Below are 24,790 nucleotides of genomic sequence, written 5' to 3'. Positions count from 1 at the left end.
ATACTCATATTTTATTTGACTAAAGTTCCATGGAACCGTTGGTGACTGCAAACACCACTGCGGCAGTAGGGAAGGCCCAGCAGCGTTTCCACTTTCTGAGAATACTCAGGAGGAACAACCTGGACAAGAAGCTGCTGGTGACCTTCTACAGAGCCACCATCGAGAGCATCCTCACGTACTGCATCACAGCCTGGTATGCAGGATGCTCGGCCGCAGACAGGAAGGCGCTGCAGAGGGTGATCAACACAGCCCAGAAAATCACCGGCTCCCCCCTGCCCAGCCTAGAGGACATTGCTGGCTCTCGCTATACGAGCAGAGCCAGGCAAATCATCAAGGACTCCCACCATCCCAACCACCACCTGTTCCAACTGCTACCGTCAGGCCGACGGTACAGATCGCTCAAGGCTCGCACAAATAGACTCAAGAACAGTTTTTTCCCCAGAGCAGTCAACCTCATAAATAAATGTGAATCCCACAAAAAGCTGTAACTTCGTGCAATAACTGAAACCAATGTGCAATATTAACAATTCCCAGTGCAATATAATGCAATTTAAAATAGTTATTTAGCTTTGTACATATGTATATTTTCAGTGAAACACAATTTTATTGTTCTTTAGAAGATTATCTATTTTTATTGTTTAAGCAGCTGGAGAGCACCGGTAATCTCGTTGTCACAAGTTTCTTGTGTAACAATGACAATAAAGGCTTTCTGATTCTTCTGATTCTGATTCTGGTGTGGGGTAAGTCTGTTGTGGCCCCCACACACTCTCCCCCTAGCTTACAGACCCTCACAACCCCAAGCTAACATTGGCGTGGACAACAAAAATGGCAAGCAATATTGAAGCTGTCCAAATGAGCAGTTTAGAGTCAGATACCAGCTCAGACAAGGAAAACAAAGACTAGCAAGGATCTATTTGTCAGTAAGTGGATGCATCAGAATGGAGCGGAGCAGGGAGCTTTGGGCCTGACGACTGTAGCACTTGCATCACAGCTTAAAGCTTTGTCAAATGCCATTTTCCTCCTGATTCACAACAATTTGAATAAAGAAAAACTCAGAAATGGTATCTTAATCTTATTTATCTCAAAAGATGTCTTTCATCATCCAAAAATATACCACAAGAACATGTTAAAAACACCAAAAACATGATTTCATCTGTGTGGGTCTTTAATTATGCTTGAGTATCAGTAAAACAAGTATACTATAAACCTTGTACGTGTGATGTAGGACGTATATTAACTAAATATTTCGTCAGACTAAATTGGAATATTTTTAATTTAGGATATATAAAGAGTATAAAAACTTCAAGTATACTGCCTCATTTTTAGCATAGATTAGTATGCTTGAATGGACTACTTTTTGTTAAGGGATGGCCAATGTATATTTAATACATTTGGCATTAAACGTTTTTATTGGTATTATGCAAACTTGAAGTAGATAAACATCTTATGAGACCACAAATTAGAGTTTTCCTGCTTGTAGCAATCTATGTTACCAGCTCTTAGTTTGTGCCATGACCATAAGAAAACCACCAGCTTTGTTTCCACAAGCCATAATAATGCTGCTCAATCGTTGCCATTCCATTTCAGTTGTTCAAACATACCAACTGTGTAACAAACTACAAATTTACACTTTTTTAAAGCAGTTTTCGATATTTTTTTCAACTTCTTACCAAATTGCAAGCTGATGTTAATGCTCCCAGACAAAGAAGCATGTAGCACAAAGTCCTGTCTAGATTAACAAATGACGAGATACAGTCAAATAAAAAGCTTGGGTTGGGGATGGTGTTGTAATAAAACAACATTTTAAATTTAGAGCTGACACTTTTGCAGCTAGTCAAAGAGGCACGGCCCGCAAAGGCCTCGCTTCAGCATTAATTTGAGCAAAACTAACATTTCCAGTACGATGTTTGCTGGTAGACAAACGGGAAAGAACTGTGTGGCTTGGTTTAAGCATCAAATGACACAATGCATATAAAGAACAATGTATGGTTGATCATGGCTTTGTAGCTAAAGCTACATTACCATTATCAGGTTAATGAGTTACAGTAAAACAAAGTAGAAAACACCACCAAAGCTTTGCATTAGCACTAAATCAGTAAATACATTTTGTTTTTGCTTTTGGCTGAAAAATAATGCTCGTCAATGACCTCACTAATGTCATTTAATGTCCTGGAGCCTGAAAAGAGGGGATTTGTATGTGTGACCTGATCAGAATGAGATCTGGTGCTATAGTCTGTGGTCAAGCAGCAACCCGGCTAAATGATGCCTTGCTGCAAGCTTCAAACACAAAAGGTCCCCAAATTGGTTGGGTAAAAAGTATTACTGCAAAGGCATCAATCACAAATAACAGGCAGGTAAATCTCTATAACTTTGCTATAATCATTAATGGAATCCAAGACGTATCATGTGAAAAGAAAGGTATGTTGAAGAAAAAGAAGAATCTTGGTGTTTTTACATTGGAACAAAGTGAAAAATAACTTGCAGCAAAAGTGTTAAAGTTGATTTATTTAAATTTTACAGTTTTGAAAAGTTTGGGCTGGATTTCTCCAACAGATTCTACTACAAAATTTCTAAAACTGGACCTTTATTGTAATAATTTTTAGTAATATCTTGGACCGCTGACAAAGAGAAATGGGATGTATTTCTTGAGTTTTACTTTTTGGCCAGATCCACCTAGGCAAAGTAATGCAATGATTGCTTTAATCAAACCGCTGCACCTTCACTTGTGAACAAGAACTTAATTTTTGAGGAACTTAAAGAAAGGGCCTAAAGTTAGATCCCCTTAACAATCTACTCTAGAAAATAATAATTTTTACTTATTAGCTGGCTACAAAAGGTTTGTTTACCTCTGTAGTTAGGTTTAATATCCAAGTCACCTCTTTTGGAGTCATTTTTTTATGGGCCTCATTGTATTGTAACTTAAAGAGGGAAAATGTTTTGAAATTAGGGTGTAGTCCCATTGAGATGGACAGGTTAGGAACAGCTTTGCAACAGAATAACTGGAAGCATCCAGACTTATAAGGCTGCAGAGCTGTTGAACAGGCAGATGGTCAGTGTCTCTCAGTGGCTTGAAGACAAGTGTTTATCTTTTAGTTGTTCCAAAACTGTTTTAATGTGCTTTTCTTTGAAATATAAACCTACAGATAGCTTCTAAACACAAATTAATTGCCAACCAATCCATAAAGTTGATGAATTTAAATATCTGGGAGTCGTTTTATATTTACATGTAAAATGTGACGCCCAAATTAAGAAATTAACAAAGACTGTTAGGACTAAAAGAATTGTTTCTATCTTAAAAGATCTTGTCCAGCAAAAAATGTAGTTACGTTATATTTTCATGCAATGATTTGATGCCATTAATCCTTCTGTATCATTGTTTGGAGCCAGGCTAACCAGTCTGCAATGAAAGGTGCCGTTTCTCTTTATAAACAAGCTTTAAAAGTGCTGGACCAAAAGCCAATGAAATGGCATTACTATAGAATTCAAGAATAGCACTATTAAGTTTTTAAAATTTTATAGTGTTCTTTGTTTACATCATTATTTTGTAATTGTCTTAATGCCCCAGAGATGAGAAGCAACACAACTGAAAAATATCAAACCCGATGTGTCACCACAAGGAGTGACTGCAGACCCGCCAAATCACTCAGGGACCTGGTCTGCAAATTAGCTGTTAGCTAGATGGCATATAGACTTTTTTTTAAATTGAATACAATACAAAACAACACCAGAACATTTACATAAAATTCACAAAATATGGTGAATACAAGACAGAATATCGCAATTTGAAAGGAAGCAAAAAAAGGAAAGACATTTTTTTTCTTATCAGTATGCATACATAAACCTGTACATATTCATAATCATAGAGAAATTAGGGAAAATGATAAAATATGGAAACAACTATTTCAGAGTTGGATAGTGCATATAGACATAGCATCAATTGGATCTGAAACTGTAAGAATGTTTTTTGTCCTGTCCCTCTCAAAGAAAAATAAATATAAAAAAAAAAACTTTTCGGGTTCTCCTTTGACCCGTAAATTTAAAAAAAAGATGAGTAGAATTGGAATGATCTTTACTTAGAAGAAAAACCCAATATATATTCCATAAATCCATGAACCGAAAGCATCTCTTGTATTGTTTTCAACCATTAACAGGAGGAGTGTACGAAGTCAAGAATGTAGGAAGGGTCAGCGCTCAGCAGCCTGAGAGTAGCAGCAGCCCGAAGGGGTCAGACAAGTCCAGAACGGGTCACAGCTTAACACTGCCAGTCCAGGGTGTGAAGACCAGCCCCAGAAGTGTTCATCAGAGACATCTACTATCAGAGGCTCAAGAAAGCAGCTGCAAAACAACAGAACCAATCCTGACGCAGAATGGAACGTCTGCTGAGTTGATATCTTCTGTTAAACGAGAAGAAAAGTGGACCAGAGAAGCAGACGACCAGACGGAAGAAACGGCAGGAATTCAGCACAACAAAGGTAAACTTTACCACAAATCTACAGCACAAAGGTCATATAACATGCTCCCAATTTGTACAGAAAAAAACTTTATTCCCCCTCCATAAATATTGTGGCATGAAAATAAACTGTCTTTAGATAAATGTGAACACTTTATTTACCTATCATGAAGGAATAGGCTGTTTATTTTGATAATAATGTATTTTTTAAATTCCTTCATAAAAACCAAATATTTGACATTAATCCATTTATAAATTATTGCTGAATTTATTTAGGTTTAGTTTTCTTTAGCGGAATGACAGACTCTAGTAGGTCTTTTACTCCAGCCACAGTGTGTACTGCACACGGTTTATGCTTGCTAAGGGAAATGTATGTGTTCTGTTTGTTTTAATTAAGCTGTGAAAGTGAGGAGGTCTTACAAACAGAAACACAGGAAGACCCCTTCAACAAAGGTAATCCTTCAAAATCTACATCTGCAAAATCCCTCACTGGTGCTTTGCTTGATTCATATCTGCATTGTGGCATTGCTTCTTTAAACCACCCAGAGTCACATTCAATTCTCACCAGCATCTCACATTAGCATAGAGAGTCTTGTAACTGTTTAGGAATTAACCACATTCTTTAAAGATCAGTTTTTTCTGATGACCAGTGATCTTTCAGTGATGGGGAATGTTAGAAAACTGTCTTGAAGCCACTTCATCTTCATCTCTCTGCACCAGTTAAAGGTTACACTTTCTAAAACACTTTAGAAAAACCTCTCTGATAAGTAATGTGAGTATACTCTGTACGTGGGAAAAGCGGCTGACAGCTCTGTAACACCTCTGTTACTCATACTCTGGTGCCAAACCAAGACACTTTATAGAACATGAAGGCTATTCTAAATAGAGCTGTGACGTGTGGGATTTTTGACCCCCCCCCAAAAACCCCACTAAATCCCCCAATGACAACGCCGTATTCTTTATTAACAAATAACAGTAACAACTAGCTACTACCTATCTAACCAATAAACTAACTATATAGGTGTTGTAGAATGAGTGTGTGTGTGTGTCAGCGCGCTGCGTGTGTAGGAGGAAGGAGCACGCACGTGTGTTGGGGGTGTGTGTTGATTCTTCTGCAGTGGACTGCTCTCTAGCTGCATGCGAGGTTTCACCTGTGCTCTCTGGTACAGACATCTTCTCAGAATATTATATATTATTGCGCAGTAATAAACAGACTGCAGACACTCTGTCACCTTTCCGTTAGCCATGAAGCCCGACACCCATGAAGAACACGGGGCAGGAGGCCCCGCCTTTATTTATACAGACACGTAACTCTGCGCTGCACAAAATAGTTCCCAAACAAAACATGTAGTGATATTCATCGCACTCTAACAGTGCGTGTTCACGTTTGGTGTTACAGAGTGAAGGAGAACAGTAATAACCCCCCAACACAAAATCCTCCGCAACGCAGTAAATTTGTCGTATTTAGTCGCAAGACAGAAACTTCTGTTGTAGAATGAGGATGTGTATGTGCTTCTGAAACCGCACAAGTGTGTAAGAAGAGGGAGCCGCGTGCAGCGTAGGTAGTGAAGGAGAACAGTAATAAAAGGTGTTCCCCAGAAGCCCTTGAAGTCCGAACACAGGACTAGTAGAAAAAGTAAATTATCAGCAAAGATGGATGTGTTTAATTTGTGTATTATAGTTCCAATCATGCACCAAATGCAGAACTTTCCCAAAAAAAAAAACGTTCACAAAAAAAAAGTGCAGTGATGCGGCGGTTATCGTCACACCCCTAAATCTAAACATGTTGATCCTCCCACTTCAAGCACAAGCATGAAGAAAACCTGAGAGGAAAGCAGGATGCTGCAGTGAAAGCTAAGTTACAGCTCTAAAGCAGTAACGCATTCAAAGGCAAAGCCCAGATCCACTTTTATGTCTGCACCACTCATGTCTGGTATACTCCATGCCGTCAGCACATTGTAACCTGTTTAACCATCCATATTCTTTGCCTTACTGTTAATCCAAACACCAAATGTTTGTCGTCAATGCTGGAAATCTCAGACTTGAGGTATTTTTTCCCATTAAACATGATACCTTTGTTACTGCAGTGGCAGTCTGACTCTTTGTTTTATTTACTTCATTCTGACTAATTGTTTGATACAGATCTCCTTTCATTTGCTGTTAGCTGGAACACAGAAAACCGCTGCATTTTGCCGCGGTTTATTGCAGCAGAAGGTTTTCATCTGATTCTATTGTTCAGAGTCAGATGGGGCTGATCTGGATCAGTCAATCCAGATCAGTCGGAAAGGATGAATTCAACTTTGGTGACACTCTGAGGAGTTTTTTCCTTTTAGAAAAGCCTCCCCATTGTTTCCGCATGTTTCCTGTTGTGATTCATCTAGAATAGCAGTAGTGTGGCTGCACAAATGCAGGAGCAGATGCCTTGCCAGACCATCGCAGACACTCAAAAGTGTGATTCATCACTAAAGTTTGGAAAACTTCACTGCAGTAACAAAAATCCTGTAGATTTTTGTTACTGCAGAGAATTTGAACTTGCATTAATTTCTTTATTTAATTAGAGCAATAAAGCTTCCCACTGAACAGTCTGTTGGTAGTCTGAGTAACAGCTCCCAGAACAGACAAAACAAACAACAACATTTGGTGTTTGAAAAATATATGGTATAGAAAATACCGTTATTCTGATTCATCCACTTCCAGACAAACAGATCCATGTTCGTCTTTGTTTTCCTGGTCTGAGCTGGAATCTGGCTCTAAACCGTACGGCTGGATAGCTATGATATTAATCACCATTCTTGTTGCACTGCTAATGTTAGCTGGGGAGTTGTGAGGGGCTGTAAGCTAGCAGGAGAGACTGTAAACAAAGAGCTCTCAGAAGTGACTTTTCTAATGGACTCCTGCTGCTCTGCAGAAAGTATGTCCTAGGAAACGAGTCAGGCTCTTTGGATTTTGGCTGAAAACAGCCCAATCATAATTAAAGACCACTGAGAACACTTTGATAATAGATTAAAAATGATCAGAGTGGGACTTCAAAGGATGCTTTTCCCTTAGAATTAAACGTCTGTGTTTTAATGCTTTACTAGTTTAGAAAAATAGACTGCATTTAGGAAGTAACTTTGTTATGTCTCCTTAACCTTTGATTGTTTTTAAATGTTTGAGAATATGACTCGATCTGTGCCACATTTTTAATGTTAAGAAAAAGGGTTATCCAAATAAAAAACTAACGGACATTTCAACTTCTAATGTCAACTGTTTGTGGCTGTAATGGAAGTGAACGGTGTCATGCAGTATGTAGTTCATATGTGTAACATGTTCATTGCTCTTCCAGATCACTGAGGTACTGAAGCCGTGCTTCAAGGGACTTCACTGTGCTGTTTGTGAAAAAGAGCTCCTTCCTAAGACTCAAGGTCATTTTTAAGTCAACTCTCACTGTTCAGTGCCTTTGGAACTTTTTTGGGTTTTTTTACTTTGATAGTTGCACTTTTAGGTATAGTACGGCAGTCTGCATGTACATTCAAACAGCTAGCAGTTCTTCGAAGAGACTGCGGTCCTGCCTTCCTGACTCGCCGCTGCCGGTGTTCACCCCTGCAGCCGCCAGGTTCAGGGGACTTTCTGCTTGTGGTTCAAAACCTCTCAGCAATGAAGATCCTAAAGACAACCCTGCAGCCTGACAGTGTCAACACTGGCACTGGTAGGCGGAGCCTCGGCTGATTAGTCATGGAGTTTAACGTAAATTCTAGTGTGGTTATAGTACCAGATTTATTACACTAACTGAGTTAACAGATAAAAAATACAAATGTTAAGGATCATGAATCACCCTTATTATTGTATACACTTTTCTCTACAGTTGGTCTAATTACTTGTTTTCCTAATTCTTCTTCCTGACATAGCATACAATGCCATCTGGAACCCTGAAGAAGGCTCTGTGACCAGATTTCTGCAATGCAAAGGCTGTTGCTCCCAGATTCCTGGTCTGCCGGCAGCTTTGATAGCAGCGGAAATCCTCTACCCCAGAAACATGGCTCAGAATCAGGTTTGTGACTGGAAACCAGTGTTAGAAGAGTGGAGCTCTCCAGGTTCTTCAAAACAGGGCAAAAAAAAAAGAGGTTTCAGTTTTAAAATTCTTTTTTAATAGATTAACACTCCAGCCTTTATGAGAAAGCCCCGCCCCCGGCCTTAAGGTGGCGCTGTAACCTGTAATTAGTAAATCTGATAAAGAAAAACGCCTTTTGGAAGCAACAGACTCTCCATGTTAATTCACTAACAGCAAATTCAATCCAAGCGACTGTAACCTCTGTTACCTGAGAACGAGGTGTAACACATACCTATTTTGTTTGACCAAAAACGATTTAATGGATGAGCTTTTCCCTTGAATGGAACTGATTTTCTGGGGACAGGTTAAGCTGTGCATCCAACAGTGCTGCAGTTGCGTCTTTGGGTTGACTCTCAGTGGTAAATGCTGTTGAGATCCACCCGAGTTCATCCTCAGTCAGGATGACGATGAAGAAGAGATGTGGACACACTTAGGTCCAAGGTCTAATGAAAGAGCAATAACCTAGAGAATGTAACAAGACTCATGCAAATGGAGGTTTTCGTGAGGATGTGTTACCCCCTGGGACCTTTTGGTTTGATTCCGTTGCTTTTATGCGTGGACCTCCAAGTTGTACAAAGTGGACACATGTTACAGCAGGAGGCATGAATCAATCAATACCCACTCCCACCCTCCATAATCTGTCTCGCCTTGGTAACCCAGGAGCCTCTATGCACTTGGTTCGTTTTTTTACTCTGATTGATTTTTAGACCTTCAGGCTGTTTTTGCTGCAGCAACTTTATTTTGTTCTTATTTAAGGCATATGGCAGTTTGGGCTCAATTAAAATGAATATTGAGGGACACACAAACTCACATTTCAGGTCAATTTTTTTGGAGAAGTGTGAAAAATGCTCACAACATTGATCAGAAAAAGTTGTTGCTCTTCAGAACTAGCTAACTTGTGGATGTGACTTTTTTGGAATAAATTGTTTGAATGATAACACGGTTCTAAAGTTTATTGCCAATCTCCTAATGCTGAGCAGACTTAGATGCTGTAATTCTACTCTGAAACCTCAGATGTGACATTTATGGTGTCCATTACTATTGATTCTATTATCCTATCAACTATTCACTTACATTCATCTTTGTCCTCAAATGCTTTTTATTGACCATTGCTGTTTTCATGGCTGCTGTGATTCACCACATAGCAGAGAGTGGAGATTAACGGCCAGATTACAAAGATTAACCTTGAAGGACTGGTAATTTTAGGTTAGACTTTCAAAACTTTGTGAGACTTTCACAATTTTTTTCTTTCATACAATTTTTTATATATATAGGAGCAGACATGTAAGAAATATTTATTCATTCTAAATGTAAGTACCAGTCATTGCTGGTTTCACTGTCTTAAACCTGGTAAATTGAGGTTTGAAGCATGTGCAGAAATAACAAGCGTAACCCTAAGCCTTCTTTATGAAAACATTAATTTAAGAATTCTCCTTCCAAAAACTGTAAATGAGGGAAAAGCATTGTTTGAAACTAAGATTAGATTTTTTTGTGCCTTTATCTCGATGTGTGGGCCATGTTAGTGACAGTGTAAGTTTGACACATGCCCACCTCTGCCAAGAGGAGCTGGTGGTCCTTTGGACGGTTGCATCAGGCATTCTTGTCTTCTGCAGCTGAGCTGTGGTTTTGACAGACACCATATTGCATGTGAAGCGTTTGGAGTCTGTCTGGCTCTGCCTGCATGCAGTTAAGTTATCTGAGGCAACACTCTTGGCGTGGGGCTCGACACGCTCACAGAAACGGCACAGTGAACCATTGTCATCTTGACCTGTTAATCTCCTTTGGCCTTCGTTGCAACCTCTTCCTCCTCAACATTCATCACTTTGCCATCTGTGTCTGTTTGTGCTGCTGCTCGGAGTTGACCTGCCAGCTTCATTCAGTCATTGTTTATGTTCACTTAATGAGAGTGTGCAGACACCATGTGTGTTTGAATGGCCCTTCTTTTAGCACTAATAATGCCAAACTTGAAATTGTGACCTTTAAATAGGTGCTAACTTAGAGCCCCGGTAAATTTTAGAGTAGAATTAATGTTGGAAGATTATTTGTCTTTTAATGGTTTGTATTATTGATTTTATTTTGTGAAAATAGTGAATATGAGGGGATTTATTCTTGGCTCTCCATTTTGAAACGCCAATATTGTCCTTCTTTCACAATAGTGGGTACTTTTTGTGGCCATAATATTTACACAGCTCTGTCTCCTGCAAGCAGAAATGTCAAACCTAGCATGAATTGTGTTGCTGGGTGAAGTAAAACAGGTCACACTATGCATGGAAATATCTTTTCAATGTGCTGAGAAGGTGCAAATTAGTTTTAAATGACGACATTCAAACATATTACAAGCTTTTTTAAACAGTGAGGGTATTTCAGTAGTAAAAAAAATAATGATGAAAAGTCAGAAACTGGAAATGTCCTTTAGTGGTGCTTGAAAGTTCCCATTTTTAAGGTACAAATTAAATGGTTAACGTGGACCTGCAGTGCCTTTTGGAGAAGAGCTAATGAAATTGATTTCTTTAAGATGAACTAACCTGATCAGGATGACCGGATCATCTGGTTGTGGAGGGTCTTTAGCGGTCTGTCTGCCGCAGCAGCTGTCAGAACTTGGCTTGAGTCATAGGTTTGGAGCTCCTTGGATAATAAACCCGGATTTAATCCAGAGGGTCAGTGGAATTAGACACCTAATCTGCCTGTATGGTTTTATAAGTTGACTAATCTTGGCATAGACATCCGTTGTTTGGTCTCATCTTGGTATGCTTACGCCATAAACTGATTAACGCTATGTGTTTTTGTGGCAAATGTTTGTAAGCTGAAAGCTGGATTTTTTTTAAACTCCTCATTTTGTAGAGGGTCTCAGTGGGAGAGCATTAAAGCCTGGCAATTAGCCATTTATGGCCCCCCTCCCCAGCGGATCCGTCCTTGAGACAAGAAACTCTGATCCATTAAACTACTTAAGTTCTTTATGTAGTTGATGCTGAAGTTTTGAGTGGCTGGTGTCTGCTTCTATGTGTCCACACTGCTTTGTGTTAAAAAAACAGCGTTACCATGACGACGCCTTTGTTATGGTTTGATATTCTCCTCAAACGAGAAAACAGAAATAATCACCCTCATTTTCTCTGCTATTGATTTTTGGGTAACTGTATTTACTTCTTCTTTTTTCTTTTCAATCAATACAATTGAATTTTTCTCTTCCATTTAAGGCGATCAGTGCCAATCATTGATTTACACTAGGCAGAAAAAAGTTTCAGTCAAATTGGATTTTATTTAGACGTAATGAACAGTTTTATTGAGCTCCGTAAGTACCATTGATACTTCCTAATCTTGTACATGTAACTTTTGTCTTTTGGTGCACGCATCAATACAACTTGCTAACACGGATCTATGTAAAGTGACAGGATCCCATTTTGCCTGAACATCCCTGCAGTCTTTTCTGCTCAGGGAGAACCTTGACTTCAGCCAAACTGTCAGAAATGTTAAGTGCTGGTCCAGCTTTAACTTGTTTTAGCTCTGTGCTGATTTCTTTCTGTCAAAGTATTGTGTTTGGTCAAACTTTCTAAGTGTTATCTAAAAAACTAAGTAGTAAAATACATTCTACATCTTTTACTTTTAAAGTCTGAGGTACAATCCGGCATTCACACTCAAAGCAATGTGCGCGTCAGATTCGCGTCGGTCGCCTCTACTTGGACCTGCGGTGAATTCGCTGTTCGACGCCCGTCCAAAAAATCTGTTCATAAACTTGTCGTCCCAGACGTGTATGGGAGGAGCTACAGCCAGATGTTTTTAGCCTGAGCTACTTGGAGCAGCGTCTGTGTTTATCTCATTTACAACAAATGGAAGACACGGAGGATGTTGGTTTATTCTGAAGAGCTCTACAAAAGCATCTGTAATCACGTCTCATGTCTGGGGTCATTACATTATTCAGACACTCTCCCAGGACGGTGAAGCTTCACTTCTTCTGTCGTCAATCAGCGGTGTCTGATTGACGGCTGCTTTCTGCCATGTTTCTGTGTCTCTGTGACCCAGTTTAATGACTTGATGCCCCACATTAGTCCAAAGCGGGAAAAATTAGGTATAAAAATAAAGGATCTTTTTATTTTTTTCTCAATGCAAACATAAAAAAATATCATAAAGTAAAGGAGGCCCAAGCGGCTGCAGCCTCCCCATGCCGCAGCCCGTCTGCCCCCCAGCGGGCCTCCCCAGGACCGGTGTACCGAGCGCCCTCGCTCAAGCCCCATGGGCCTCCAGGGTTTACCCCGCCTTCACCCAACAGTACCTGGGACAGGCTCCAGCAACCCAGTGGCCCCAAAAGGGAAACAGCGGGTTAAGAAAATGGAGGGATGGAAGTTCAGGATGATTGGATCAATCCTCCATCTTCAAACTATCAGTAGTAATTTATGCAAGGCTTTTTTAAAGGATTGCGGGGAAAAAACACTTATTTCATTACCTAAATTTGCAAGTTGAAATCCAAAGTAGACCTAGAGCTTTTGAGGACTGTCTTTGGTCTTTTAAACAAAGTACACAAAAGTAAAAATGATTGGTCTTGACACAGAAATGTTCAAGCATTGAACCAAATGTCAGACTAACCTGACCTGAGGTTTATTAAAGCACAAAGGGAGCCAAAAACAAACTAATAGAGTGGAAAATAAGATGCAGATGTAACAGTGAGCAACAAAACATGGTGGTAAAACACTGATAGGAATCACAGGTATTAAGGGGAGCTGATATTCAAAGCCAAATTTTTTTTTAACTTTCTTCTTTTCCAGTAGCAAAACAGGAAAATAAAATAAAGGGAGACATTTTTAGGCCAATTTAGCTAAAGACATTTTGGGCATTTTTTAAAAGAAGGTTAGGGTTACTTTTTTCGTTGTGCATCTGCACCTAGACTGCTCTGCAGAGGATGTATCGCTTCTTTTTCAAGAGGCTTTGCCAGTTCTGAAAAAGACTGGTCAGAGAACTGGTCCTGACTAAAAACCACAACTGTTCTTCTGTCAAAAAAATTAAATCAATAGCTGCGGTTACATGGACAAAAGTAGTTGGAATAAGCGCCTGGTCAGAATAAAAATGCATAAAGTAAAGACACCGGCAGGGGAGGGCATTAGGACCGCATTAGGTTCATTATGTAGCTTCAGGTTTACACATGTTAATGTTGCACTTTTTTTCCATGTTTAAGGGGAAACAAAGACAAGAATGAAATAGTGTCTCTAAATTACTTTAGGTATGTCACAAGCAAATATTTTAAGGGCAAGTTCCTGACATGGAATAAAGTTAAGAAAGCAAAAGGGGGAAAATTATTTAGCAAAAACACACAAAACACTTGAATGTTTTCTTGAGTGCTGCTGGCATCAAACTCTAGACTTGTTTTTATTTTCTCGATCCATTGAATGTTCTTTTGTGCTCCTGTTTCTTAAATGTATTCAAATCCCAGATGACATGTTTTTGTTACAATTGAGATAAATAGACTTTTTTTTTTCTTTCTAGAAATGCGCTGTGACTGGACGTTACATGAAGGTGTCATTAACCAATGGTGTGTTGCGGAACTCTTCCATCCCAGTGCTCTGCCTGATCATTGGCTGCGTCAAAAAATGAATGTTTAAAGTAGAGTTTGATCACAGAGTGCAGTTTTTAATCATCGAGGACAGCTGTGGGGAACTCCCTCAGAAAAACCTAAAGCACCCCAGCTTTTGGGAATCCCTCCGCAAACATTTCAACAGATCAAACATGTAACTTCTCACTCATCTCCCGCTAAATGCTCTGCCTTTCTCCTGTGGAAATGATGGACTGCCTTTCTTTTGACAAAGTGCAGGTGAAAGGTGAGGCATTAAAAGTTGTGAGAAAGCTCTGTTAGCTTTAGGGACTTACATGTACGCACATTAATGTTTCCAGAAATGGGAGGGGTTAAAAGCAGGCTGCTGTTGGTGGTCTACATCTGTGTTGATCTAGATCAACACAGCAAGTGTCAAGACATAGTGCATCACAACACCCCGCAGCTTCAGAAGGATCTGTCCTCAGAAATGCAGCCTGTTACGCAGAGAGATCCTCCTGCCAGAGTTTGGACCAAACTTACTGTTTGTATTTTTACTTTAAAAAAGACAACAACATAAAAAACAATCCTGCCCTCTTGAACCTATTTTGCATGTGTTTTTACCACACGCAGTCATCCAACGCTCTGAAGAAAATCCTGCTAGAGTCCTGACGGTAAGGTTCTTTGTTCTGGCCTCTCAGTGAAATCTGTTTGTGCTGACAGACGAGGCTATTAAAGGACTGGAGCTCTTAAAATCAAACAGGACACACTCAGTGTTTAATTCTGTAACAACACAGCCAAAAGCTTGCTCTGACTCATTAGACTTTCAAAGCCTGCTGCCACACCTCAACGTGGGAATGACACTTTTCGCCCTAACTCTATTTAAACAGCCTGATTCCACTTTCTCTGCACTCTGCTTTGAGAATTTGGCAGATTTTCCGAGCTATAATAGAGCTTTGGCTACATGCAAAAGCTCAGACTTCAAAAACGGTTTACAAATGTTGAATGCCAGGCAGAAGTGTGGACACAGACGCACCTCCTACTCTCTTTGATGTATGCATAAATCCTTTTTTATTTGTCGGTAAGCTGGCAGGTTGGCTCAAAGGTGTGGACAGGTATGAATGAGTTCTGCTCGCTCTTTCAGCAGATAAAGATATTTATGTTATCTAAGAGTAAGGACTGTGTGTCTTAGGTCTCAAACATTTTGAAGATCCTGCAGCTGCCCAGAAATGAGTTTATCAGTCATGTCAGAGCGACCCAACATCACAGGTTTGACCACCAAGTTTATGGGTACTTTTACTTCACCTATAACACCAGTTCCTGGTAATACCTGTAGATTTGCTACTTTAAAGTTTCACAAGCAATTTGTCAGCAGGGCAGTACAAAGACAGCATTTTGTCTGGATCATGCTGGCTTTATTGTTTGGGGTTCAGGCAGAATTCAGGCTCACCTGAAATTGAGGATAAAACACCAAAGCACTCTGGAAAAAGTTCAAACCTGACGAGCCCTTCTAGCACATCATTTATGGAATACGATAGAGGTGTAACAATTCATTTTGACAATAATTCGATTCATACCATAATTTGTGGCTGCTCATACGATTCATAGTTGATATTGTTTCATTTTGAATGATCCGATTCATTGACCTACAATGGATCCAGAACATCTTTATCCAAAACTTCAACCAGTGTGACTCTAAGAGAAATACCTGGGTATTAAACAGTACAGGTGAAGTTTTTCAGATTTCTTAGATCTCTTGCAAAATAACCAAGTGTGTGCAAACAAATAAGTAAACAAGAATGAATGTCAAATCCATTCACATTTTAGTTTCCTAAAGTTCCACTCACTGTTGTTTTTCCACATCCAAATGATCCAAAGGGAACATTCTTAGAACATTCTAGCACACTGGATGGTCACATGACTTTGCTAAATTCAAAGTGTTTCCACACATTGGACTGAAATGATGGTTGATCAGTTTATGCTGTCATCACACGCGTGGTGTATGCTGTGATGAACTTGATCGTTTTTCTCTTAGGATAAAATAAACCTACAATGTCTCAGTCCAAAAGTTATTTTCCAAGATTATCAATTTACCGTAATTTCTGGACTATAGAACCCACCTGATTATAAGCCGCACCCATCACATTTTTAAAGGATAAACCATTTTGTAGGATAAACCGCATGTGCCCACATTGAAACATGTGTTGTAGATTGAGGATGTGTATGTGCTGAAACCGTGCGCCGAGCGCGTGCAGCGCAAGAGGGAGGCTCTCACTCCCTCTGCCCTGCTTTCCTTCCTCCTACACACGCAGTGCGCTGACGCACACACACACAGTCATTCTACAACACCTATATAGTTAGTTCATTAGTGAGATGGTTAGTAGTTAGTTGTTACTGTTATTTGTTAATAAAGAATACTGCGTTTTAATTATTACTTATCAAATCAAATCAAACTTCATTTATAAAATAGCGCTTATCATACTTGTACCGGTATTCAGTTCCGACGGGGCAGCCGGGGGGATTTTGTGTGTGAGGGTGGGTGGGGTGGGGGAGGTTAACCGCAACCCCTGCTGCTTCATCACCGTGGTGATAAAAAATCCCACACCGTCACAGCTTTATTCCAAACAGTGCATGTGACGCAGCAGTAACACTGCAGTAATATGGTAGTAACATGATAGTAACAGGGCTGGTTAAAAAACATGCCAGTAAAAGTCACTGAGAGCTTTCTTCATCTTCCTCCTGTGCACTGAAACCATGGAAGTCTTCCTCCTCAGTGTTGGATTGGAATAGCGTCAGATATTCTTGGCCACACTCTCTGTGTCTCCTTCGTTGTTGCTGTCAGTGTCACTCTGAGGTAAATTCCCTCCTGAGCTTGCGTTGTCCTCTCCGTCACGCAGCAGACCGGCTTTTCCAAACCCGTTGGTGATGGTGGATTTTTTTCACACTGCTTTTAACTTGAAAGCTGCGTCATTTGCATTTCATCTTGCATTTTCCATGATGAGGGTCTGTTCGTGCTGTTCATTCTGTTCGTGCTGTTCATTCACAAAGCAGGAATTTACATTAAACTTGCATCTTCCTCACACATATACCCTATTCCCCCTGTCTCTCTCTTACCCTTTCTGCTCGAGCGCCCCTTAGGGCCGTTAGAAAAAATGCATTAAAAAAGAAAAAATGCATAAATTAGCCACATCATTGAACAAGCCGCAGGGTTGAAAGCGTGTGACAAAAGTAGCGACTTATAATCCGGAAATTACGGTATAGAAATAGATTCATCGATTAATTGTTACACACCTAGAATATAATATGAGAACATTATGCACTGCAATTCGTCTTCCTTTCTGTTTGAGACACTGAGCTCTGTCTACGTTAAAAATGCTCGAGTGAAATGTTCCTGTCCCATGTTATTCTCTAAATAATACAAACTAGTGAAACTGAAAAGATTTTTACATGATATTTTGTGTGCACATCATTATGTAGTATGGAAACTTGAAAGCTGGGAATTTTTTTAATGCCTCAGAAGTTTAATTTTTTTTTTAATTTATTGATATATTTGACTTTTTTGTATTTTCGATTTTTATTTTATTTTATTTCATTGTTGTTGCTTGAAATAAGCAATAAACAGCAACAAATATTTAATTGATACCATAAACATCCCATATCTTCTGTCAAGCTTGTTTCCTACTGTTTATTTCCATTCGTGATTGCTACAGGTGTTGGTGTTTTCTTAAATCAAAGCTATCGATTTTTCTTTTCCTGTAATAAAGCAATGTAAAAAACCTAATGGAGATGGTTTGTGCCATCTGTCAATGAGGATTTTGTATTTGAGGTTCCAGCTGATTCATAGTGGAATGGTAAAGTGCTTCTCAGTAACTTCTCCAGGTCTTACAGTTGTCTCTTTTGGCTCATGTCACATAAAATCTTTAAAAAATGGTATGCTTTAGTGTCAGCCTAAAAATTAATGTGTACTAATCTAGATTTAAAAATCCATTCAGTTTCTATGGCCTTTGTTAAAGCTTCACAAAACAAGACCTGAAGGTGTCCTTTAAAGACTCGCCCAGTTGCACCAGTCTAATAAGACCACAGTCACGCATCAGTGTCCACAGCTCGCTCTCAACACCCCGTGTTCGTGTCAAAAAACAAAAGCCACAGGCGTCCCCGCAATGCATAGCCGCTGGGGCTGCCGGGCCAACACCTCTAAAGCAAACAGGGTTACCTTCCCTTTATCAGAGCAGCATAATGCTCAGCCTTTGTTCTTTACAGTCCTCCACCCTGGTTCTCCTGCTCCATAACAGGTGCCGCTTGAAGTCGCTTTTCTCATTTATTGTTCGATCATTTCCAAAAGCCCATCTGTTTTCTGACTTTGTTGGTGACTCTCTCTAAATAGACTCAATAAGCCTGTGTGCTTTTATTTTGTGTAGGATCCTGAAAGCATGGCTTAGGAAGCGAACACTCGTGTTTGTTCAGTCACTTTAATGCTCTTCCTCCTCTAAATGACTGTGTTTGTGCTGTTGTGCCAATTTTTCATTTTTGAAAGTCCTCAAAATACAACCTCCTCTTTAAATGATGGTGTCACAACTCTTTACCTCTTCACATGATTTATGAACAGTTCTCCAATAAAGAAATCATCCAGGATTCTGGTTCTTCTTCACACTCATGACTCTTTTTTATTTTAGTTTGAACAGCTTTGATCAAAAAATCCATTTTCATGAATTACAAAAAAAAAAAAAACTAAATTAGAAACATCTGTTTCTGTGTATTGAAAGTCTAATACTAATACCAAAATAGTTTTTTCTTTAATATTTGGTAACTGTAATAAGGCATTTTTTACAGTGTAATTGTGTATTCCTCACTGAAGCCATTGATTTCTTGCTGCATTGCACCTTTGCACACTGAAATGCAAAATGTTCCTTAATATTACTGAGAAACATTTAGGATTTGATTGATTATTCTAAATTGTCCCTAGTTGTAAATGTGTGTGTGACCCTGTGGTGGACTGGCGACCTGTCCACAGTGTCCTCTGCCTTCTTCCAATAGTAGCTGTGATAGGCTCCAGCAACGCTGTGACCCCAGAAGGGATTTAGTGGGTACAAAAAACGGGTGGGTGGAATAGTGGTTAAAGAAACCAAATCCAGATTAATTTTAACATAAAAACTGGTTTACCTTTTTTTTTAGTTTTGTCAAAACTTTCATAAGTAAATTACTCTTGTTCTGTAAGCATTTCAAATGTTAACTTGATTAACTTGTGGGGTCAGAGATGTTTCCGTTATTTTGAAAGTTGTACAGTTAGACTTTGGTCATTTTTTTCCCTCATGGTAAATATTTTACACGCCTAACATTTCACATTAGTCTGTTTCTGGCAAAAGTACCAGATTAGTGACAGACAGGAACAAGAGTGGGCTTGAATTATACCCCATGTCTGGCAGCATCAACACAAATCCTATATCCTAACAAAATAAGTTGTACAGTAGGAGCATTGATGAATTAGAACTTAAACTGGGGGAGAGAAATTTATATAAAACAGAATAATATGTGTTTTTAATAACACCTTTGACATTAACTTAAAGTAAATCACTGCTCAAACATTGTGAAACAGACTGGAAAGATAAAGAATACAAAGAAAAGAAGGGAAAACATGTCAGGAGCTGCTGTGTTGATCCCTGGAAAACCATACATCAGTCAGTCATTTAGGTGGCGCTAAGGTGCAGCAGAACTAAAGCCAGAGGATCGTGCGAGTGCAAACATGATAATTGACAGAAACACAAAAGGAGGTTTATGGTCGACTCATCGCAGCTGTGTGAAATTTCAGCCAAACACAGCCATGCGGAAAAGGATGGGCAGGTGACAGTGTGGCCCCGCATAGAGACACCTCCCACCCCGTCTTTATTTACTGTCATGTTCCCGCCGGGGCTGGTGACTGCTGCCTCTTCAGCTGACGGGGCTGCCGGTTTCAAAGTGTCTCTGCTGATCTCAGCCTGATAATCCCTCTGTGACACTGAGCTGTTGATGATGTGCTGTCTTTAGCTTCTCCCACCTCTTGCTTGAATCCTTAAGCTCGCCCTTGACACACTTCTTGAAGAAAAAAAATCTTAACTTTTTTAAGACAGAGAGGGGCGCTGTTTCCTTTACATTACCCGAGGGGAAGTATCAAAGCTCTTGGGTTTAACCCCCTGTGGATGAAACACTGGTTTGTGCTATTAGGTTCATTTTTTTATTTTAATTCTGCTTATTTTGTCTATCAATAAGGCATTAACATGTCTGTGTTATAAAGGGAGACGAGACACTACTATAGTTCTTGCCCATTTTGTTTTGCTTATCAGCTTTAAATTAAATTGTAAAGCCCTAAAGATTGTTGAATCCATTTAGTGAGGCAGCAAAAAGACCCATTTACAGCCAAGCAGGGCCCTGAGGCCACGCTGAGGTTGGCTTACAACACAAATACGTAGAGATTGACAGATTTGAAAGTCTAAAAAAGCTAAAGTCAGGGGGTTTTGTCAAGAAAACATCCAAATTGCCTTCTTCAGTGTTTCAGCATTCCTGTGTGTGTACACACATTTTTTTTAAAGCCTGACATATTTGCAGCTATTAACTGAAGCATCACTCAAGCTTCAAGTCAGGCCAAATGTAAAGTTCCTGGTGCAAATCATCAGGTCACTGCACACAATGCCATGCAAATGTGGCTGCTGTTGAAGAGACACAAACATGTTAACCTTTTGATGTGGTTTTTATTCTAACTGGCCTCCAAATCATATGTAAGTGAGTATGTCGGTAGGTGTGTTTGATCAAACCACCAAATCGTTCCCAAGCACCACTGTGTCTGCAGCTCACCGCTCCCCCAGATGATGGGTCACATGTGGAGAAAAGAAACGTCACACACCCAGGAGCGTGAAAGCTAATGAGACTTTAAGCCCAGCCTCATTCCGTTGAACATGGTAAACAGAAAAAGGGAACAGAGTCACCTCTTCAACATGGACAACAAACAGGAATATAAAATCAATGTACAGCATTTGAACCAGTGCCTCTTCTGTTCTGGACTTGTGACAGCAGTGAGAGTAACATGTGTAGAGCGGACCATCAATGTGAAGCAAGGCAAACAAGGGTGTGGAGGCCAAACTGTAAAATAAATCTTAAACTGTGTGGCCCGTGGGTGTCAGGGAGGGCTCTGCCACTCACCTTTGAATTGTGTTTGCACTTACATGTGTTTGCCTGTCTGTCTGTGTGTGTGTTTGCACATCAGTATGGATAAAAGTGTAATGTTTGCTTTCTTAGCCTGTTTGACAGCCATCTCTCAGCCCAAGCCGCTTCCAGTTGTGGCCTTTCAGCAGCAATGGGTGCTAATGGAAAAGCAAGCTTTAAAGGTGAGGGAGAGGCAGTCTGAGACAACTCACTAATTTGCTGATCGCCTTTTGTCTTTTCTGACTTTGAGAAATTAGATGGCATTGATCTGCTAATAATTTTCTCCACATCACAGAACATAGAAAGGTTAGTAGGACATTGACTTTCTTGCTTGGTCGTGGATTGATTACTTGTTCACGATAAGTATGGGCGACCGTGGTGTCGTGGTAGGGCGGTCAACCTCAGATCGGAATGTTGCAGGTTCGATTCCCGCCTTGCCCGCCCATGTGTCGAAGTGTCCTTGGGCAAGACACTGGACCCCACCTTGCCTCTGGTGGGAGGTTGGCGCCAGTGTTCAGTAGCGGAGCGGCCACCAGTGTGTGAATGTGTGTGTGACTGTAAAGAGCTTTGAGCCTTCGAAGAAGGTAGAAAAGCGATATTTGAGTATATGCCATTTAACATTTACCAAGATGAAGACTGATTTTAAAAACTGATGGTTTTTTGACTTTACATCTATTGGTGTGGATTCCTCTGGGGATTGGGTCCATAAGTCTTTTCAAGGAAAAACAACTTCTAGCAGCATGTTATTGTATATATCATGATACAAATGGTGATTTTGGCAGAAAGGCATTGCAGTGTAGAAACAGCAATATTTGGGTGTTCCTGGCTGCCTTTTAGCATCTGAGGTTTTTCACATTAAGAGAGGTAAGCTAAACTCATAAAATGAAAGCTGTGAATGTTGAGTAACGCTCCGGTCACAGTCCAAGCATAAGCGCCTCATTTCCCCTTACAAAACTTCATAGCCTTTATTCAGCTACTCTTGTATGAACAGCCTAACGGTTTAGTCACACACAAACATATTGGGGTTGACCTGTATGGGTGCTGTGGATCTTTGAATTGTCAGGCCCCGTGGAAGGTCGTAGAGAAAAGCAGCCGCATCTTAAGGGGAGCCCAGGTGTGTCTTGCAGTTCCACCTTAGGGGACGTCATGGAAATGGGGTGTAGGATTGTTGTGCGTCTGGTAATTGTATCATGAAGTATTTGTAAGGCAAATGTATGTTGCGTGCACTTATGACCTACTCGTGATGCTCCCATACAGTGCCCTTTACTCCGCACTCTAGTCATTAGTAAAGTTGGAGGACTGGCATGTAGGAATGTATACCAGCGGGTGCAGGTGATATGTAAATACCTGTCGGATGCACACCCAAAGGACTCTCTGATTATCTAGTTTCCTGATTTCTAATAGTCGGAGTGCAGAGTGCACATGCAGACCAGGCTCCTTGTGCAGTGTTCAGGATTTGGGGAAACAGAAAAATAAAAAACCATTACTGCGTGACACCCACTTCACCTTTGCTTTCTCTCACGTCTTGTATTTGTGTTCACTACAACCTGTTGCATGCCCGTAGAAAACAATATGCATGAACATTTCTTTCTCTATGGGTTCACTGAGCGGTCTACGACTATGATATTCCCTGCTGCTGCCCTTCATGCCCTGTACAGGTTTGCCATTTTTTCACCCACACACAGCCTCTATTCTCCCATAAGGGCAGTTGTGACTAAGGCTCAAGGATTACTTGCATTCTCTGGAGTAACCTCCAGCGGCGTTATTAAATAGCTTGGAAGATTCTGCTTGTAAGCCTGTTTCCAAGCAGCTCCATTGATAAGGCACCATTGCGCTGAATCCCATCAGCAACTTTATGCCATGGAGACTGATGTGGATAACAAGTTCCCGATGGCTCTTCTGTCTTTCCACAATGACTTATGGGAGGAAGCTGTGTTAAGACGCATCAGAGAATGGAAGATACCAGTAAACTGGAAAGTTATTGAAGACACAAGCTTGAAAAAAGGGATTAACATTTTCTACAAAAAGAATCACATTTAAGTAATTTGAGTCTATTATTGTTTTTGCTTTTGGCTGCCAAATCTAGTTTGATGTCAAACTAAGTAACTTTAGATCAGACAGGAGAACAAGGTTTTGATGAACTGAGGACAATGTTAAAACACCAGCACACCTTACGGTTAAGTGAGATTTTACAACACTTTTACCAATGAAACAAACAGTCACATTAGTTAGTGTCTGCTCAACTTCACAAGGATGTACAGGACTGCATAGAAAAACACTGTAAAAAATTTGGTCTGTGTTTTATACAAACATGTGTGACAAACAATAAGACCATAAAAGGATGGCTACTAGTCAAATTGTTTCCTTAGCTTTGAGAAAGTCACTGAACTTTCTGAAGTCATGCAGTCTGCATGTAAACCCATAGGATTTAGAAGGAAAACCAAAATTTAATAGCAAAAGTGAAAGGCAAAAATAAGGAGTTTGATTAAAAAACTGTGGTCAAGACCTGTGAAATTTACCATTGACGTGTTGTTGAAAATGTGCCACTATAAGACAGGAAGCACCAATCCCTGTGGAATAATGGGCCCCATTGGAAAAGAGCAGAATAAATGTTAACAAAGCAGGTTTGATCACAACACAAATACATAGACACAAAACTAATTCTGGATACAGAACTAATTCTGCCCCCAAGTACAAATTTGGGGGCAGAATTGTAAAAATCCTGGCAACTTAAGTCATTCTCATATTGTTACTGCTGAGCTGGACCAATGCACTACGATGGAGCCCAGCAGGTATGTGTAACATGATAGACGCTCGGCCAAAGATGCTGCTGAAACAATTTATGATGAACAGTGGATCTGAAGAGGAGATGAAGCCACCAACTCATCGTGCACTCAGAATCCCTGACAGTCCCTGAAATGTTATGGGCTAAATTAGAACCACTGCAGTAAGCGCTTTGCTGCTTATGTAGAATTTGAAGGCACTTGCCTTAAATAAAGGCCCATGAAGAATGTCACAAACAAGCTTAACGGTTGTTATAACACTTAGTGAGGTCATTGTATAGCCGAGGGTTCAACTCACACCTGCTTGTCTGAAAAAAATGGCAAATGTTAGACACCACGATGAAGTCCATGAAAATTCCTTCCAAGTCTGTTATTTTTACTTTTGTTGCAACGTTGGACCATTTTTCATTAAATGAAGGGGGATGCCTTACTTGTGTTACAAGCCACCTAACTGTTACCTGACACACTGAGCTGGTTGGATATATCAGTGTGGAAACTGCTGCACAGAGCTTTGTTTGTTTCTGAGCATCTTTTCTTCAGTATTTTCAAGAAGTTCAAAGACAGCTCTGTAGCTGTTTTTATTTCTGTTTTTTAGGAGTCTAAGGAGAAGGCTATCGGGTCAGGGAAACAAATTACAAACATCCTGTTGAGGATTGAGTATAAAAAAATACTAATTTTGGCTCTGCCTGCTGTTTTTCCCAAGCGAGCCATTTATCTAAAGTTCTGTCTGGAGTCTAACTCCTCCTCCTCCTCTCCCATCCTTCCTCAGTCTTCCTTCC

The 24,790-nt window shown here is 40.1% G+C and overlaps 1 protein-coding gene across 8 annotated transcripts in view; it reads left to right on the top strand.

Annotated features, from left to right (window-relative positions):
• brip1 (BRCA1 interacting protein C-terminal helicase 1) overlaps positions 1–24,790 on the top strand; it is a 131,965-nt gene that overhangs the window by 64,777 nt on the left and 42,398 nt on the right. For 5 of the 8 annotated variants that reach the window (XR_002874397.1, XM_011482983.3, XM_023961280.1 and 2 more), the window contains 5 exons: positions 4,152–4,472; positions 4,848–4,903; positions 7,776–7,854; positions 7,935–8,138; positions 8,338–8,480. Coding sequence is in view for 7 of the 8 variants with exons in the window: in XM_011482983.3 (XP_011481285.1) it covers positions 4,152–4,472; positions 4,848–4,903; positions 7,776–7,854; positions 7,935–8,138; positions 8,338–8,480 (803 nt within the window). In the remaining variant the exon portion in view is untranslated. Of the gene's footprint in view, positions 1–4,151; positions 4,473–4,847; positions 4,904–6,255; positions 7,172–7,775; positions 7,855–7,934; positions 8,139–8,337; positions 8,481–24,790 lie in introns of those variants that run through there. The other 3 variants (XM_023961282.1, XM_020708494.2, XM_020708495.2) reach the window with 3 other exon arrangements.

Source organism: Oryzias latipes, chromosome 13 (genome assembly GCF_002234675.1).
Source record: "Oryzias latipes chromosome 13, ASM223467v1".
In the NCBI taxonomy this organism is placed as follows: Eukaryota; Metazoa; Chordata; class Actinopteri; order Beloniformes; family Adrianichthyidae; genus Oryzias; species Oryzias latipes.
Note: the sequence above shows the minus strand (reverse complement) of the source record. Positions and strands in the feature narration are given on the sequence as shown.